This window comes from Bos indicus x Bos taurus, chromosome 27 (genome assembly GCF_003369695.1).
Source record: "Bos indicus x Bos taurus breed Angus x Brahman F1 hybrid chromosome 27, Bos_hybrid_MaternalHap_v2.0, whole genome shotgun sequence".
In the NCBI taxonomy this organism is placed as follows: domain Eukaryota; kingdom Metazoa; phylum Chordata; class Mammalia; order Artiodactyla; family Bovidae; genus Bos; species Bos indicus x Bos taurus.
Genome location: NC_040102.1, coordinates 43,550,659 through 43,569,107, shown reverse-complemented (window position 1 = coordinate 43,569,107; position 18,449 = coordinate 43,550,659). Strand labels below are relative to the sequence as shown.

Here is an 18,449-nt window from a genome sequence, read left to right as displayed (position 1 = left end):
GGGGTGACCACCTGCTCCCTTTCTCGGTGACCCCAGATACTCCGAGGGGATGCTAACCGGCATCACTCAGCATGTATTTCCAAACTGTTATTTCTTCAAACTCCACTCTTGTCTTCCTCTAATTTTCTTTATCTATTTATTTCTGGCTGTGCTGGGTCTTCCCTGTTGCGTGGGCTTCTCGTTGCAGAGCAGGACCTTCAGCAGCCGTAGCCCGCGGCCTCAGTGGTTGTGGGTCCCCGGCTGTGGCACAGGGCTTAGCTGCTTCACAGCACGCGGGATCTTCTGGGGTCAGGGGTCACCGGCAGATTCGTTACCACTGAGCCACCAGGGCAGCCCCCACTCTTGTCTTTGTGATCCATCTGTCTTTTGCACCGTCATGCCAGGGCCCATTCATATGGTGCTTTGCAGATTATGAAGTTTATTTCAACCTCGGACGGGATCTCTCTGTCAGATGGAGCCTTTAACCCACTGTATAGAGGGGAAAATTGAGGCAGAGAGAGATCCACTAGTCTGTCCGATGCTGCAGTAGCCAAAAGTGACAGAGGAGGAACCTGAATGCAGAGGATTGGTGAGGAGCTGCTGAATGCCCTCCACCTATATTCCCTTCCCTCCTACCTGCAGCTCCCCCGAGGAACATCACACTGATGTCTGAAATATCTTTGCAGAGACAAGAGAAGTGGAGACACAGATGCAGAGAAGAAAAGTATAGAGGTCAAGGGGGAAAGAGGGAGGGACTGGGGAGGAACAGGGAGACGGGGACTGACGTACAGGCCCTATTGATACTATGTATAGAGTCCACGTGGAGAAGGCAATGGCACCCCACTCCAGTACTCTTGCCTGGAAAATCCCATGGATGGAGGAGCCTGGTAGGCTATAGTCCATGGGGTCACTAAGAGTCAGACACGACTGAGCGACTTCCCTTTCACTTTTCACTTTCATGCATTGGAGAAGGAAATGGCAACCCACTCCAGTGTTCTTGCCTGGAGAATCCCAGGGACGGGGGAGCCTGGTGGGCTTCTGTCTATGGGGTCGCACAGAGTTGGACATGACTGAAGCGACTTAGCAGCAGCAGCAGCATAGAGTCCACAGGCGCAAAGAGCTGGACACCACTGAGTGACTAACACTTTCACTTTTTCATAAAATAGATAACAGGCACCTACTGTATACCATATAGAGCTCGACTCAGTGCTCTGTACTGACCTAGATGGGAAGGAAACCCCAAAAGAGAGGGGATACTTGTATACACACAGCTGGTTCACCTTGCCGAACAACAGAAATGAACACAGCATTGTACAGCAACTACACGCCTGTGCAAGTAAAACAAACAAATAAAGAGCTACTCGCTTCTCCCTCCGGGTCCCTGGCCAGTCTGCTCTGAGACCCGTCTCACGCTCTCCCAGGATCACCCAGATGCAGACTGTGCAGGACACACTGCCCAGGCGGCCTTGCCTGCTGGCCTCTGGATTCCACTGATGAGAAAAGAGAGAAGAGGAAGTGGGGGCGCTCAGTCGTGTCCGACTCTGCGCGACCCAATGGACTGCAGCCCGCCAGGCTCCTCTGTCCATGGAGTCCTCCAGGCAAGAATCCTGGAGTGGGCTCCCATGTCCTTCTCCAGGGGATCTTCCCAACCAGGGTTGGAAGCTGGTCTCCCACTTTGCAGGCAGAGGCTTTGCCTTCTGAGCCCCCAGCGGGAGGTGGAGGCAGTGCTCCAGAGGGGGCTCAGAGGAGGGGTCAGGACCTGCCCCCTCTGTGCCTGAGGCTGAATCCCCTATCCCCAGGGTCTCACTCTGGCCCGCCAGGATTCCAGCCCCGAGCAGGAGCCCAGGGTCCTGGCCTCCAGGCCCCTTTCCCCTCTCTCCATCTCACAGCCCCTGTTTTGCTGGCCTCCAGGACCCCTCTCCTCTCTCCCCATCTCACAGCCCCCATTTCCCACTGTCACTAAGCCCTGGGCGACTCCTGCCTCCTGGAAGGGCTTCTCAGCTGCTTCACCCACAGAACAAAGGATCAGCACTAAAGTCCTTCTTGGCGCACTAGCTGGCATGGGTCCTGTTTTCTGGTTTGACCCTAAAAGATTTCATCAGTTTTTTTTCAAGTTTCATACATTTGTACAGGGAGGTGGACATAGAGGGAAAAAGCAAGAAAGAGTCAAATGTTACTGACAACCAATCACTGCAGACTTCTGGGGCTTGGCACTTTTATATGGCTGTATATTTTAGCCCTCAAAATAGAACTGTAGGAAACATATTAGCATTATTCTCTGTTCACATACATACACACACACACAAAGTAACAAACTGGATACCAAAATGTGAGGTGACTTGCCCAAGAACACAGAGCCAGTATAAATGGGACAGCTGAAATTCTAACAGGGTCATTTTTGCTTCTTTATCAGTTGTGGGAAATGACCAGGCTGGGACTCTTATCTTGAACAAACACTGGAAATAATGTTGTAAATATCAAAGTGTGTAGCACAAATGACTTGTGTCATTTCTGCAAGCACTGAGTTACATTGTGACACAGCAGGTATGTTTAACACATAATGAATACAAGCCTCAATATCCAACCACACTTTGGAATCACTGTAGCAGTAGAAAGTCTGGGTCTTGCCAGAAGTCAATTCATGCCTCTCAATTGATTTTTTCTGATTATTTGATATAAAAAAAAAAAAAGCAGAATAAATAAAAGTGTGAATTAAATCCAGATTTCTGTTATTGTGATTCCACAAAGTCAAAACACAAATATATCTTAGGCCTCAGTCATTTGTATTCATATCCTTAGTAATTGGCTGGAACATTCACTCTAGCATTATTATAAATAGTCTTCCATTCATAAAAATATGGCTCCATGCTCTGCTGTAAAGAGAAAAGGACACTGAAATCGGCTCCAGAGCCATGAATCGGCGTCTTGGCCCTGACACATGTGCCCTTGAGAAAGTTGTTGCAGCCATCTGAGGCTCAGATTCCTCATCTAAAAATAGGAATAATTTTATTTTGTCTACCTCCTGCAATGGGTTATTCTGAGGATAAAAAAGCATAAGGTAGATGCACGTTAAAAAATGCAAGTTTCTCTACAAGGATCCTGTTTATTAAAGCACGTTCACGTTCACTCTCGCGTTGCTGTCCTCAGAGCACTCTGCCACAGGTGGGCTCCTTCATCAGCAAAATGCACCAGTACGGAAAAGGCTTTAAGTGTGAAGAACAATTTTATGAAAGCCTTGCAGACAGCAGGCGGATGATCTCCACTTTGCCCAGCCTTAACAAATGGCAATTTTCAAAACTGGTGGCCCCCCTGGGCACTTCTGGTTACCTATGCATAAGGATGTTCCTTGCCTATCCCAGCCCCAAGGCCAGAGGATGCCAACATCTGGGGCAAGCAGATGTTGGCATCCTCTGGAGATGCCACCTAGGAGACAGATGCAGCTGAGAACTGATGCTGTGACCAGGTAGACTGACAATAGAACCATTCTATCATCTCATCTGAGGATTTCACGTGTTCTTCCAACATATTAGAACATTAGCCTCAATATTCTGTAGCTCTGTCCCTCTCCTTTTTACACTGCAGAGTCCCATGAAGAAAGAAGCAAACCAAAAGAAAATAGGTTGCGGAATTCCATACATTTATTTAAAGATCCAATTTCTAAGGACGAGTCCTGGCTTTGACATATCGAAAAAAAAGCAGCTACCATTTCAGAATCAGAGAGGTGTGTTTCTCTTGTCAACACATAGACACCAGCTCCGCTAGGGAACATCGGCCTTCTGGATCTGCTGAAGCAGTGGACTCCCTCCCTCTCTGGTCTCCAAGGCCCGGTCCATCTTGCAATCCCAAGGCCTGAGCCTGGCCTGGCCGCGGTCCCCACCTCCCTCCAGCACCCTGGTGCTCGGGTCGGACAGCATCGCTGGAGCCCAGACTGCTGCTGCTGGTTCCCCTGTGACCTTGACTAGGTAACTTGCCTCCTTCCTCCCAACTTACAGAAACAGGATTATTGCAACTGGGCAAAAGAGAAAAAGAAACTTAAAGGTTAAGAAGAAGAAGCTCAGTGCCTGCCATTCAGCACTCTGATGCAGCTTCATGTGCGTTCCAGGTGTCAGAATCCAGAGGGTTTCATGGAAAAGCCTTCAGTTTTAAAGGCTGTGCAAGCCTGGAGTTCACACTCAAAGGAGGCTGACTTCCAGCTGCTTTATAAGAATTTTGACGCTGCAACAGAGCAAAGCGTCTTCCTATTTTCAACTCTAGCAATTTGGTTCAAACATGATCTCAACCACTTTAAGCTTTGATATTTCCAGTCACCTATACGCTGTATTTTCTCTTAATGCCACCAATCATGTGTGAAATTCTGTTGCAAAACTAATCTTTATGGGAAATGATATGTAATGACTTCTTTAAAGAGAGACACACAGAGAAAGGGCAGTGACTATGACCTCTGTTGTTTTTCGACGTTTCTCATAGTGTAACACAAATCGAAACAGCTCTTTCTCAAGGTCAAAGTCAAAATAGTTTTCTGCTTATACAAGCATCACTCTTTCTTAACCAGGAGAGGCCACAAAAATTATCCTTGTGACTTGACTTTAAAAACCTCTAAGGTATATAATGGTTGATAAACTTGAAAGGCAGCTGTGCTCAAAATATAGTTTCATATCCATCTTGTTAAATCAATTCTTAAAGTTTTGCCTTGCAAAGGATGTGAAAAGCTTTAGAAATCTACAAAAGATGTGAATGAGAAATAAATGCCGGGGTATTTATATAACAAGGCACTATTTGATGCTCCAGTGTTACACACACACACCCCACATACACACACACTGCACACACATACATCACACACACACACTACACACACATCTCACACACACACACCACACACACCCACACACCACACACACACCCACACCACACACACACATAGTCACGCACACACATACACACACTCACCACCACCACCACCCCCCCAAACACACACACACACACTAGCCAACTCATCTGGTGGTATCATGGGAAGTTTCAGTCAAAAGCAGCTGTGACCAAATACATTGCAATAGAAGTCAGAAACCACTAATTTAAATTTTTCATTTGTTTCTTGGAACAATCGTGCCACCCACAAAAGGGTGACTTTGCGAGTCATCATTATCTCATGAATTTGGAACACATCCCTTAAATAAACCCATCTCATCTCCATATAATTACAGCCATTAAGAAGGTCCTAAAAAAAAAACAAACTTTAGCTCACAATGTAAAGGTCATAATAAAGAATCCATGTTACTGACATCCTGATCATACTTGAAATTTGGTTCCTGGAAATGAGAAAGTCATATGACTCTGGAAAAGAAGTAGCTCAACTCTCAGGGGAGTTACTATTCGCCTGCCACATTCTCCACCCCTGTTATGTAGTAATTGATTGCGTGTCATTTAGAAGCATTTGTAATAACACACAGTGGTAATGACTTCAAACTTTAAAAAGGGTAACCTGGATTCATGAATTCCCTCCTGAATTATCCTCTCCCCTGGAAGCCTAGGAAAATAGAAACCTGTCCAGTGTGTTTGAGCAACTCAGGTGGACCTAATCCCCGAAACAGATCATTCAGCACAAACTAATTGGGATGAGTTAAATGTTTCCACTGAAAACGCACAGAAAGAGGAAGGCTTTTCTCTTCTGCCTGCTGTTTTCTGCTCATCTCATTCCTCATAACCTTGCTGCTTAACTGTTTTTCTAACACACTGCTCTGGAGGTGAAACTTGATGGCCCAACCACAAGCGAAAGTGTAAATGCTGACTAGAGAATGTCCTAAACATCCCAGGGGAAACACAGCGTCCTTCCTATGACTGCGTACGAAGGTGTCTATCATAGGCGGGGAAACAGGCTCCTGGTCTAGAATTTTCCTGTGAGATTTTTTTTTCCTAGCTGTTATATCGAAAGCTTCCTCCATCAAGTATTCCTTATTATGAGAGGCACACCACTCAGGTCTTTTTCTTGTGTTTCTAAAGCATTTGAAGGGAGACAGCTGATCCATAATTAACACCTCTGCTGAACGTGAATGGCTGGTTCGCACTTTCTAAATTTTGCTCGCCCTTTTTCTCTGGGTTTAATGACTATGCCATCAATAGCAGCATTCACAGTGAGCTCTACTGTTCGCCTCTGAGTTCTGCTCACTTATTGAAGGTGCATCCTTTCTTGTTTTCCCGGCAGGTCCCTCAGGGAGTAAGCCTCCGGCCCTGCCTGGCAGTGACCTCCCTGGGGTCTCCGTCTGGGTGACCTCCGGCCACATGGAGTCTCCTCGGTGTCAGAAGTCTCCCACTTTCTCTGCGGATGGCAAAGCCCTGGGACACGACGGGTGGCCGCTCATCACTACGGCCCCAGAGAAGAGCTCAGGGAGGATGGAAAAGGGGCGATGATGAGTCAGACCTGGAGCCATGGGGCTGGCGGACGGCCTCCGCCTCCTGCAGACGCACCTGCCCTTCCCGTCGCCGCCCCGACCTCACTGTCACCTGTTGGCACAGGGCGGACCTGCGGAACTCACAACACCCCCAACCTCTGCCCTCGTCTGGGGGAGCCTCTCAGCTACTGGCTTTTATTCCTGGATCAGTTATTATTATTATTATTTTAATTAATTCACTGTTGCTAGGTCTCATTTGCAAACTGAGGATCGCAATTCTAACATTTTTTAATCTGTCCATACAGATTGTGGGATCTCAGTTCCCTGACTGGAGATTGAACCCATGGCCCTCCTCAGGCAAAGTGCCTGACCACTGGACGCCAGGGAATTCCCTATTTCTGGACCGGATATTAATGGCTCTTCATCCTAGGCACACATCACTTTTAAGTATGTCAAATATTCCTGGGGGTGAGGAGGGTAACTTCTCTAGAAGTCTTCCTGATTTTTCTCCTGCTTTTACAGTAAATCCCAACCCACTGGCTGACTGGGATTTTTCCTCCCTCCTTTCTTATGGGTGAACTTGATTCTTAACTCCAAGTAATGAATGCAAGATCGATAGAATAAGTAACAAAAGTATCCACAGTGACTGAAGAGCAAACTCTTAAATCACAGCTCGGTGAGTGCAAACGCACAATTATTGAAAACACAGCACTAAAATTTCAATAGGAGATAAGAGTGAGGCTGAAGTCAGTAAAAAAATCCATTAGTCCCGTGAGTCTGAGACACACTCAAAACATGAGCTATTCTGGAGAACTGGAAATAGTACAGATTCCACCAACATGCACGCACGCAGCTGATTCTGACTGAGAAAGACAGGGTCCGGGTGTCCACCCCCTAAGGACAAGGGGGTCTCCAGAGGGGCAGAGGGTGGGCCAGTGTGTCCAGCAATGAGTCCTCCATTGTATCTGAAAGGTGGTGGCAGGGGAGCACCACTGATGATCAGATGGTTTACATCTGCCTGCCTGCGTATCAGTTCCCCAGGTGTTTCAGCATCACTCTGCTCTTGGTCACTCCCTGCTGGGGACACAAGAAAAGACTTCTGACACCTCGACCTCACTCCCACAAATCACCAGGAAGGCCGGAGAATGCGCCCTGCTTTCCCTTTGTCCCCGTCCTCCGAGACTTGATAAACACTTGGCAGTTGAAATGTGAAGACAGTCACGAGCAGCCAAACAGCAAAGTGAAAGCACTGTTTTGAAAAAATGCCCTGAAACAGCTGTGTACACGTAAATACACGTGTGTGCCTGCATGCATGTATTCATACTCTTCAGGAAGTGCAACATTAAAATGCTGTTGAATCTTAACACGCCTGGCTTGCACTGTCAATTCTGGCCTGAGATAATGGACCACACATGTCACGACAGACAGGGCTGCTCCCCAAGTTCCTTGAGAGAGGGGGTGCACGGCAGAACCTGAAAGAAACAGCATTCCTAAATCCACAGGATTTTCTCCAAGAATAGAAAAACATATCTCATGCGGGGATTATGGTAAGCCCAAACCGTGCTCATGACACAGAGAACAACCTTAGCCTTGCCTTTAAAAGAATACAATTTCATCTCAAGCAGGACATCACATTTCAGGGTGAGCTATTATAAACTTGCATTGCACAGTGAAACTAATTGCCCTGTGAATCACCCTGCTTTACAAGACGGCTGGATGATCATGCACTTAACAATATGCACTTCACCAATCCAGTACAGCGCAGATGGCCTTTGGACCACTTCTTGGAGACCACACTACTGCTCCGGTTAACGCTACATCCTTACCACCATCACCTCAGGCGTTGCTGCCAGAGGCTGAAAACTTTAACATTATAATCTTCCTTTCCATCCCTTAAATACCATTACCGGTGATACAATGTTATTTTATTCAAAAGACAGGTTGTCTTTACAAGCTTTTGCAGGTATCAAAAACAAATTCATGGTGAACACTTGCTATTTTATGAACTGCCAATCAAGACGCTTACCACCTCTATTACTATCACAGCCTGGAGCATTAACTCTGGATTCTGCTTGAATCTGGCTATGCAACGAGCCTTTCCTTCAAACCATTGTTAGTTATTTTTAAGCCGTCTTTTCTAATATGACACAAATTATAGGGAAATCAAAACTGCGATCAAGACAATTAAAAGAGCGGTCAGCTTTTGCATACTTTGGCAAATGTTTCAAAGGCTCAAGCAAACAACATAAGTACACACCGAAATAAACACCCAAGAAACCAACACTGCCCCAACGCAAGTTGATCCAAATGCCTCTTTAACTGAAAAATGACCCTAGCTTTATTATTTCAAGCAAGTCAACCAATCACCCGGAGCATCCGCACCTTGGAATACTCCCTCTCCAGCCCCTTAGCGGCTCTCACAGATCTGTTAATATCGGAGAGATACCCTTCAGTGCTGACGCGGGATGGCACTTACAGAAGGAAAGCATAGCTCCGGGAGGAGGACAGGGTGTCCGTCTAATCCTGGGCTTGCAGTTCAGGGCAGGGCTCCGCCGTCCCCGCGGCCGTCAGGCGCCGCGTTCCGGTGCAAACGCTCAGCTCCCAGCACACTGACATCGCTCCCCGGCGAGCCCGGCTCTAAGTCAGCCTGAACATGCTTTCCCGAAAGGCAGGCGGCTCCGGGGAGACCTGCGGGAGGTTTCCAGCGCGGCACGCAACTCAACTGCACACACATTTAACGGCTCCGAGCCCTCCAGAGGTTTAAAACACTATGCATTCCGTGCCAGGCGCCGGAGGTCGGTGGAAAACCGGGAATGGGGAGAAAGGCTGTTGTGAGCGGCTCGGGCAGCGCGCACCCAGGGCTGTCCTCCCGTCCTCCTCGGAACCCGGGGCACGCCGACACGCCTCTGAGCCGCGGGCACGGCCGGGCTCCCGGAGCATCCGCGGGACCAACTTCGCCTGGCACCCCAGCAAGTTCGCCCCGGACTTTCCCACGCCGCCCCCCGCCCTCCCCTCCTGAGGCGTCCGCCCCGCGCACACGCGGCGGGTGAAGTTGGGGCCCCCCACGCCCGGCTCTCCTCTCGTCCAACTTCGACTCCCCTACGCCTCGCGCCCTGCCCCGCGCGCGGCACGAAGGCGCTCCCCCAGTGCCCGCCGGCGGCGAGGGGGTCACCGGGACAGATCCCGGGGCTTCCCGCGCCGCCCCCCGCCCCCCAGAAGGGCGCCGTGGGAGCGCGCACTCACCGAGATACATGCTGCGTCTCCCGGCGCCCGGCCGGAGCCCCGGCGGCGCGCGGGGCCTGGGCGCTCAGGCCGCCGCCTCCCCCGCGGCCCGCGGTCCCCGGCGGCCGGAGCGAGCGCCCGCGCCGCCCATCCCCGCCGCCCGCCGGCTCCGCCTCGCGGTGTCCCCGCCGCGCCTGTGACATCAGGGCCCGGAGCGCGGCGGGCGGCCGCCCCCACCCCGCCCCCGGCCCGCGCCCGCGACGCCCGGACCGGCCTGCAGCCCCGGGGGCGCGCGGGGGGCTCGCCGAGCGCGAGGACGGGCCCCGGGTCCGCGGAGGCGCGCGCGGGGGACCCCACCGGGCGAGGGGGGCCGGGGGGGGCGAGGTCGGCCCCTCACGCGAAATTCAACCCCCGCGCGCCCCGCCCTCCCGCGGGAAAGGCAGCGTCCTCGCCGCAGCCAGCCGCCCCTCCCGAGCTGAACGCGCGTGGGGAGGGACCGTGCCCCGCGCCTGCACCCCCGCGGCGGGGGCTTCAGGGTTGGCTGCGAGCGGTGACGTTCACCCTAAAGACTCGAGGGGCCACGGCTAGGGTAATAGAGGTCTCCACGGAGAGGTGATCAGATCACAGAACCCCAGCAGCGGGAGAAGAGTTACCTTTATTTCTTGAGTATTTGCGGAGCTAGGTTGATAGAGAAATGTACAGGAAAATAACTGCTGATAAAGTCACCTGGCACTTTCAGATCGCATTTGCTGTGTCTCCCTGAGCGGGCACCAGAAGGGCACCGAGGCTGAAATGGTCCTTCACCCCTAAAGGGTACAGACATTCCAGCCTAAAAAATAACCAAGATTATGGCATAATTCAACTCGGGTCACGAGTGTAATACACACTCACGCACACACACGCACTCCGGTTAAATCTGAGACGAACAGTCAAGAGAGGCAAAGCTTAGCAAAGCCTCTGGCTCCTCCAATGGTCTAATGAATTGCAGTCCTTATCTTACATTAAAAAAAGCATGTTCGAAAGAAATCCCTGAACGGTGTACTGATTAATACTTAAACGCTATGCAGAGAAAATAAACCCGTAGAGCAAGTTCAGCTTCATAAGCACTCATCTCTTTGAGACCCAACTTACCTACTGGACCATTTTAAACGTAATCATTTTCACAAAAATCTATTAAGGTAAGAATCGAGGATATTATTGATAAGCCGTAATGGAAACGAATGTAAAAAAGAAAATACAAAGAGAAAGGAAAAAAACTGAAGATAAAGAATGGTGGTAGCCTAGGGAAGAAAACACCTGATATGTTTTAAAGGTGTTTTGGTCAGCCATGGTGGTGGATATTTCTACACTGTGACACTAAAATACTCCATGGTCTTTGCTTGCACAGTTCTGTATCAGTCTGGATTTAATGCATATTGGAATTAGGAGAGGCTGAAGCTCCTAATAGCTTGCTCTGCAATCTGGCAATGGAGTTGGTGAATGCAAATAGGTTATAATACATAAATCAGAGACTTTAGAGTGAGTCTCAGCACAAATCTGCTGGTGCTCTTTTAGAAGTATTCTTCATTTAAAGCAACTTGGAGGAAGAAAATGTCAATAGTAAAGAATATTTACTTTTCCTTCTCCTATTTTTAATTTAAAACTAAAAAGAATGTTACAAGAAATTCCTGAGGAAAACATAAGTGCTTTTCCTTTTGGACAGATGGAAGGCGTCCAAAAGTACAATTAATGGCCTTTCCCTCAGGCAGGAGAACCATCTGTGGTCGAGCTTCTTCATGAAGCTCGGCGGCTGTCCTGACGGCCCACGCGCGCTAGGGGGCGCCGGGGGGTAATGTTCGCGTTCTTGATCCTTTTGACTTTCTGCAGGTAGAAGGTGTGAGAGTGCATTGTTGCCTTTAAAGCAGGCGATTTAAGACAGCGAAGGGCTGTTTTTATTCATTAACAACACTCTTGAATTTGCAGGGCATTCTGCAGTCACAAGGTCTTTTCACTTATGTCATCTTTCTTACTAGCTGAGATCTCGAAAGGTGTCTATTATAATCATGATTACAGAGACATCTAGGCGACTTTCTCAGTGACATCAGTAAATCTCTGTACAGAACAGTTGTCTTGCTGTTTGTATGCTGAATTTATGTCCAAGTCCCTAGAGAGCTCTTTATTCAAATATATAAATTCTAAATTTCCCATTTATAATGACTCACCTAAAGGCCTTCTCCAATCACATCACGTCACTGCCTGTTTCAAAAAAATGTGTGTATCTGTCATTGTGCTGTGAAAATAGAGGCAGCAAGTATTAGGCACTAGAACATTCCAGCCTCTGCAGGGTCTGAGAGAGCCGCCTGTAGCCTCTGAAAGAGTATGGCATCCAGGAGCAACTGAATGCTACATTCATACAGGGGAATTCTGTTCAAAAACAGGAGGGTGTCTGCTTTATTTAAACATGCATGCCCCACCCACCTGCATTTCAGGGTTATCTGGAATGTCAAAACCTCAGAGTGGCTTATTTCTGGACGGAAAACAAGTGATTTTTATTTTAACTGTACACTTATTAGTGTTTCTTTTAAAATGACTTTGTGTGTATAAAGAAAAAATGTGACTGTTTTTATCTGGAAACATAACGACATCTAAATAACGGCCCAGCTGAGGCTGGCTGGACGTGGGGTCGTGTGCCTCCCAGCCGTGACGGGGAGCCGGCCCTCGGCTCCCAGGGCGGTCCGCACTCACAGCCACGGTCTTTCTGTCCCTCAGAGCCTCTGAGGAGCCAAGAGGTCCTGAGCAGGGGACCTGCTAGGTCGCTGCTCGCCAGGTAGAAATACACCGCTCACTGGTAAGACAAAAGACGCCCTGAGACCAGGCGCATACTGGGAGTGAAAGCCTTCAGGGAAGACATGGATTTTCTCTCTGCTCAGATACACAGGGAGCTGCCCGCCCGGCTCTCCTGTCTCCTCCAAGTCTTACTCCAGGGTTTGTGTGCGGTCTCCCTGCGCTCTCTCTCTGTGCATTCAGCCCCGGCTCTTCCTCACCCCCTCGCTCCCCTCTGAATCTCTGAAGCACTTCTCACCATCCGGCCACTACTGTGGGCATCTGTTTATTTTGATCTCTCTTCACTGGAAAGTCATAAACGAGGGCGTTTGGTTGTTGCTGTCTCCACCGTCTTTCCAAGGGCTCGTGGTACTTGTTGCTACTCGGTCAACATTAGGGAATGAAGGAATGAACGCAACTGAGGGCACCCGTATTGTGTGTAAAACATCATGCTTTTCCATGTGCCTATGGTCATTTATTTGAAGCTGACGGTGTTTGGTGCAAAGCAACTACACAAACAGCATGTCTATATCTAAGGGCAGGGCTTCCCAGGGGCGCAATGGTAAAGAATCCCCCTGCAGTGCTGGAGACACAGGAGACACGGATTCGACCCCAGGGTGGGGAAGATGCCCTGGAGGAGGGCATGGCAGCCCACTCCAGTCTTCTTGCCTGGAGAATCCCATGGACAGAGGAGCCCGGCAGGCTACCGTCCACAGAGTTGCAGACTCGGACATGACTGAAGCGACTGAGCACATATGCACCCATACTTAGCAGCTGCTGTTCTTAAATTCCAGGTGGTACAGACGCCAGGTGGTCCTGCAGACCAGTCTGTGAGCTGTGCTTCTCAGGTTCTCAAGGCTGAATGCCGAGGCCATTCAGCGCTGGCGTCGCATCACTGGCGGAGTCTTCTCCTGCCTCCCCGGAGCCTTAGTTTTGTCCACTGTCGTCTCTTATTTATATCTCAGCAAGAAAATTTTATCCAGTGTTCCTTATTCCAGGCTTGCCCATGTCTGACCCGTTCTCCATAATAGATCCATTATCATCTTTCTAAATGAATGTGATCAAGTCACCCCCTGCTCCAGACTGCTCACCATCTATTTCACCTCCCCGGCATGTAGGCCCTTTCACAACCAGCCCTGGGAATGCCGCCATCGTGAACACTTTCCCCTCCTCAAGTTTCACTCCAGCCCATCCCATCTAGAGGTCCCCTGAAGACTTTATTCCTCTTTCCTCCTCTCTTTACCTAACAGCTCCTATTCAACCTCTGTGTCTCTGGGTAAGGATTATTTCTGCTGAGAACCTTTAATAACGTCAAGACTGAATGAGGTACTGATACTTCTTCTTCATGCAGCATACTTTCTAGTTCCTGCATCAGCACTTAAACAGTGTAAGAATTCCCCTTCCTTCTCCATCTCCTAAGTGAAAGGGGGTGATCTTCTTTATTTTAATCTCCAAGACCTAGTACAGATCAGCATTTAATGAATAAATTCATTTTTTATCTGTTCATTCTATATTTACTGAATAAAGTCAATATCTTTTTTTAAATTTTATTTTATTTTTAAACTTTACATAATTGTATTAGTTTTGCCAAATATCAAAATGAATCCGCCACAGGTATACATGTGTTCCCCATCCTGAACCCTCCTCCCTCCTCCCTCCCCATACCATCCCTCTGGGTCGTCCCAGTACACTAGCCCCAAGCATCCAGTATCGAGCATCAAACCTGGACTGGCATCTCGTTTCATGCATGATATTTTACATGTTTCAATGCCATTCTCCCAAATCTTCCCACCCTCTCCCTCTCCCATAGAGTCCATAAGACTGTTCTATACATCAGTGTCTCTTTTGCTGTCTTGTACACAGGGTTATTGTTACCATCTTTCTAAATTCCATATATTGAAGGCCTACATCATGCCATACATTTCACTAGATGATCGATAAAGAACACTGAAGACAGTAGCAGGGCCACGGGGACATGCCCGAGGGTTACGAGAAAGAGCAGAAAGACCTGCTCGAGCAGAAGGAGGTCCTAAGGAGGATGTTAATAACTGGAGTCAAACAGGTCACATGGAACCTAATTCAGCAGGAATTTGGTAGGCCATATCATAGGAATTTAGACAGAATGCCTTTGGAGCAACATTCTTTGACATATTTTAACAGGTTCACTATGGCTACTGTATGGAGAATAGATAAACGGGAGCAAAGGAAAACTTTAGGAAGACTTTGTAATAATATAGAAAGAAATGGCAATCTGGAGTGGACAGAAGCAGTGGAGAAGGTAAAAAGTGATTTGAATCTGTACATATGACAAAGTGGGTCAGTAGGATTTCTTGATGAGTTGGGAAAGTGATGGAATAGAAAAAAAAAAAAGAAGAAGAACAGATTATTTAAAATTTGGGGCCTGAGCAATTGGAAGATGAAATTTCCACTAGCTGATAAGAAGACTGTGGAGAAACACGTTTGGGTGGGAGTTAGAAGGCAGGCAATGTGGAGCACACTTCATTTGAGCCCTCTTATGTATTCAAGTGAAAATGTTCCCTGGAAGTTTGGCTTATGTGACTCTGGAGTTCAGGGGCGATGCCTGAACTTCATATTTAAATTTAAATTCGTCATTTGAATCATTTGTTCAGATTCCACATATAAGTGATGTCGTATGATCTGTGTCTTTTTCTGTCTGGATTCCTTCCTTTAGTGCGATAATCTCCATGTCCATCCATGCCGCTAGAGATGGCCTTACTTCACTCGTTTTAGCGGCTAATATTCCGACTTGACGTATACCGCATCTTCTCTGCCCACCCCGCTGTCAGCAGACACCAAGGCTGCTTCCGTGGCTCGGCTCCTGCCGGTGGTGCTGCAGAGAACCTCAGGGGCGGGGGTATATCTTTTCAGATTATGGTTTTCTCTGGACATGTGCCCAGGAGTGGGACTACCGGCCCATATGGTAGCTCTATTTTTAGCTTTAGAAGGAACCTCCACATTGGCTGCACGCGTTCACATTCCCACCAGCAGTTTAAGAGGGTGCCTTTCTCTCCACACGCTTTTCAACACTTATAGTGAACTTATTTACAAAACAGAAATAGACTCACAAACATAGAAACAAAAACTTCTGATTACCAAGCTAAGAGTACGGGATTAATACATACACACTTCTATATATAAAATAGATAACTAGCAAAGGTCTATTGTACAGAACAGGGAACTATAATCAATATTTTGTGATAACCTGTACCAAGAAAGAATCCTAAAATGAATACATATATAACATGCACACTTGATTCAGTTACATATATATGTATGTATAACTGAATCATTTTGCCATACACCTGAAATTAACACATTGTAGTCAACTATACTTCAATTTTTTTAAAAAGAGAGGAGAAAAATGCAATAAAGAAATAACATTGTATTTTCCAATTAAAAAGTCATAATCTTATAAATGGTGATTAAATGCATGAGACCAGGTGAAACCTTCAAGGGAATATAGATGGAAAAGCAAAGTAGGGTCAACAATGAACCCTGGAGAATTACACATGCAAGAGGCCTGTGTGTGGGTATCAGATGATGGAATGTTTGTTGAAAGCACAATAATCTGTTGAATGGATATTCGTTGACATATGAATGACGTTTGATGGAAGGCTATTTGTTTTAAGCTTGAGCTTGCCTCTGTCTAACACACCACCACCCAATGTCACAACAGTTTGAAAAGTGAAGAAATAAGTAATTTATGAACAAATGACTGGTTCAATGGATCCGTGTAGTATAGTGATCAGATGTTTTTTAGATGGTATAGATACAACTACAAACTCATAAATCATTTTTACTCCTTGATTTCTACTTGATGCTTCCACTGAAATTAAATGCTTAGGGACCTTAGTATGGAAAATTAATATCCCATAGTAAAAGAAGTGTTGATATTGTGATAAGGATAAAAATTCTATAAATACTAAAATATTCTAAAATTCTAAATATCTGAATTTTCCTAACTTCCAAGACATCTAATAAAGCCCTTGTAAGTGTGATCAGTTAACAGGGGCTTTTTTTTTTTAAATAAGATTTACTAACTGGCATTGAGAACCTTCTTAGAATCCTTAACCTTGGAGGTGGCTATGATGTAGGCATATTTACTCACTCAAAAAAATAGTTACTGGGCACTCATGTGCCAAACACTCTTCTAGGTGCTGAGGTACAATCGATGAAAATACAGAGTCTCCAGGGCTTGCATTCTTGGGATTTCCACAGCTTAGTCTATCCAGTAGGATGTGAAACCTCTTCTACCTTTGTCTCATGCAGAGGAAGACTTACAGCCTCCTTCGTCTCATTCGTTCACTGGTTACAGTTTATTGCTTCTTTTCCTCCAGTAGAATGGCACGAGGGCGGGGTATACCCACCTTGTTCATGCCGTACCAGTGCCCCAAAAGTGTCTCAACAATAGGAGGCATGTAATAAATATTCACTTTCATTCATTTATTTTTTATTTGAATGAATGAATATCTCAAAAGTCTTCCGTATGATGCACCATCCTGATTCTACCGAGAATACATGTGTGCATGCTAAGTTGCTTCAGTCGTGTCCGACTCTTTGAGACCCTGTGGACTGTAGCCCGCCAGGCACCTCTGTCCATGGGATTCTCCAAGAATACTAGAGTGGGTCGCCAGGCCCTCCTCCAGGGGATCTTTCCGACCCAGGGATTGAACCTGCAGCTCTGATGTCTCCTGCATTGGCAGGCGAGCTCTTCACCTCTAGCGCCATCTGGGAAGCTGAGAATGCGGTTGTATTCTGCCAGGAATGTTCTTTCCTATTCCCCTTTAAGTGTCAAGTTACATTCATCACTCAACACAGCTAAGACACTTTGTTTTCTAAGAAGTCTTCCCTGGGCTTATTCCTGACTCATGTTTCCCTAAGACATTTCCAAACATTGTTTGTGTAACTTTATTACAGTGCATTTATGGTTCAACAGGTGAAGAACCCACTGGCAATGCAGGAGACACAGAAGATGCTTCGATCCCTGGGTGGGGAAGATGCCCGGAAGGAGGGCATGGCAGACCACTCCAGCATTCTTGCCTGGAGAATCCCATGGACAGAGGAGCCTGGTGGGCTACATCCATGGGGTCACACAGAGTCGGACACAACTGAACGACTAAGCACGCAGCATGCACGCATTTCAATAACCGGTCCAGTTATCAGTATTCCTAAAGTAGAATGAAGATATTTTGCAGTCATGGAAAAATAGATAAATATTAATTCCTTTAGCATTTTAACATATCCCAGAATATAGCAGAAATGCACGCCAAGGATTTTGCAGTTCGGGTTAGTGACTGGAGCATACCATCAACTCCCATGCCTTAGGAAGCTGCAGCCTTCGCTGAGATTGGAGATGAGTATCAGAACTACACAGACAAGGAGGAGACACCACGAGCCACCTCAGAGGGGAGAGAGAATCCCAGAGACAGAGGAAAGGCGAGCCAGCACCCAGAGACTATTCAGCCAGGAGGCAAAAAACAGACCAGAGGCGTGGAAGGCGAGAGGCAGACCAGAGGCGTGGGCGAGCAGGTCAGGAGCCCAGTAGGGAGCCCAGGACTCCTGGAGTCAAGAACAAAGAGTATAGGCAGAGGGGGACTCGGGGAAAGCTAATCAAAACCCAGCTGCTCTTCCGGGTGGCGCTTATCAGAGCATCCTCCCTGACTGATTGAGAGCCCTGACCCCCTGCAAGAGGCACATCACAGGCTCCCTCTCTGAAGGTGCTCAGCTTAGCTCCCTGCCACATCTCTCTTTTTTTGTATTTTCTCTTTTCCCAATTCTAAGCCCACCAGGAACATGTTCATGTTTTTATCTAGTTTTTATAAGGTTTATATCTACCTATGTATTTATATTTATCTAAATATTTTCTTCAAAAATCAATGGACACCCCCTGGTTTGGTGCCTTATTCATCATCATTGATAAAAAATTATAAGTGAAGAGTCTACATAACAGGACACTGAACTGAAATATTTAAGCTACTGCTCTGCTCCTCCAAGCATTTGGTGTCTTATTTAAGAAGATGATGATTTTATACAAAA

At 47.3% G+C, this 18,449-nt stretch overlaps 1 protein-coding gene across 3 annotated transcripts in view; it reads right to left on the bottom strand.

Moving 5' to 3' along the window:
* The window catches only part of ZNF385D (zinc finger protein 385D), a 990,916-nt gene that overhangs the window by 344,504 nt on the left and 627,963 nt on the right, over positions 1-18,449 (bottom strand). The window contains exon 1 of one of the 3 annotated variants that reach the window (XM_027529707.1): positions 9,612-9,705. The exons of 1 other annotated variant lie outside the window; for it this stretch is intronic. In XM_027529707.1, the coding sequence (XP_027385508.1) occupies positions 9,612-9,621 (10 nt within the window). In that variant the 5' untranslated portion in view covers positions 9,622-9,705. Of the gene's footprint in view, positions 1-8,844; positions 9,307-9,611; positions 9,706-18,449 lie in introns of those variants that run through there. One more of the 3 variants, XM_027529706.1, reaches the window with a different exon arrangement.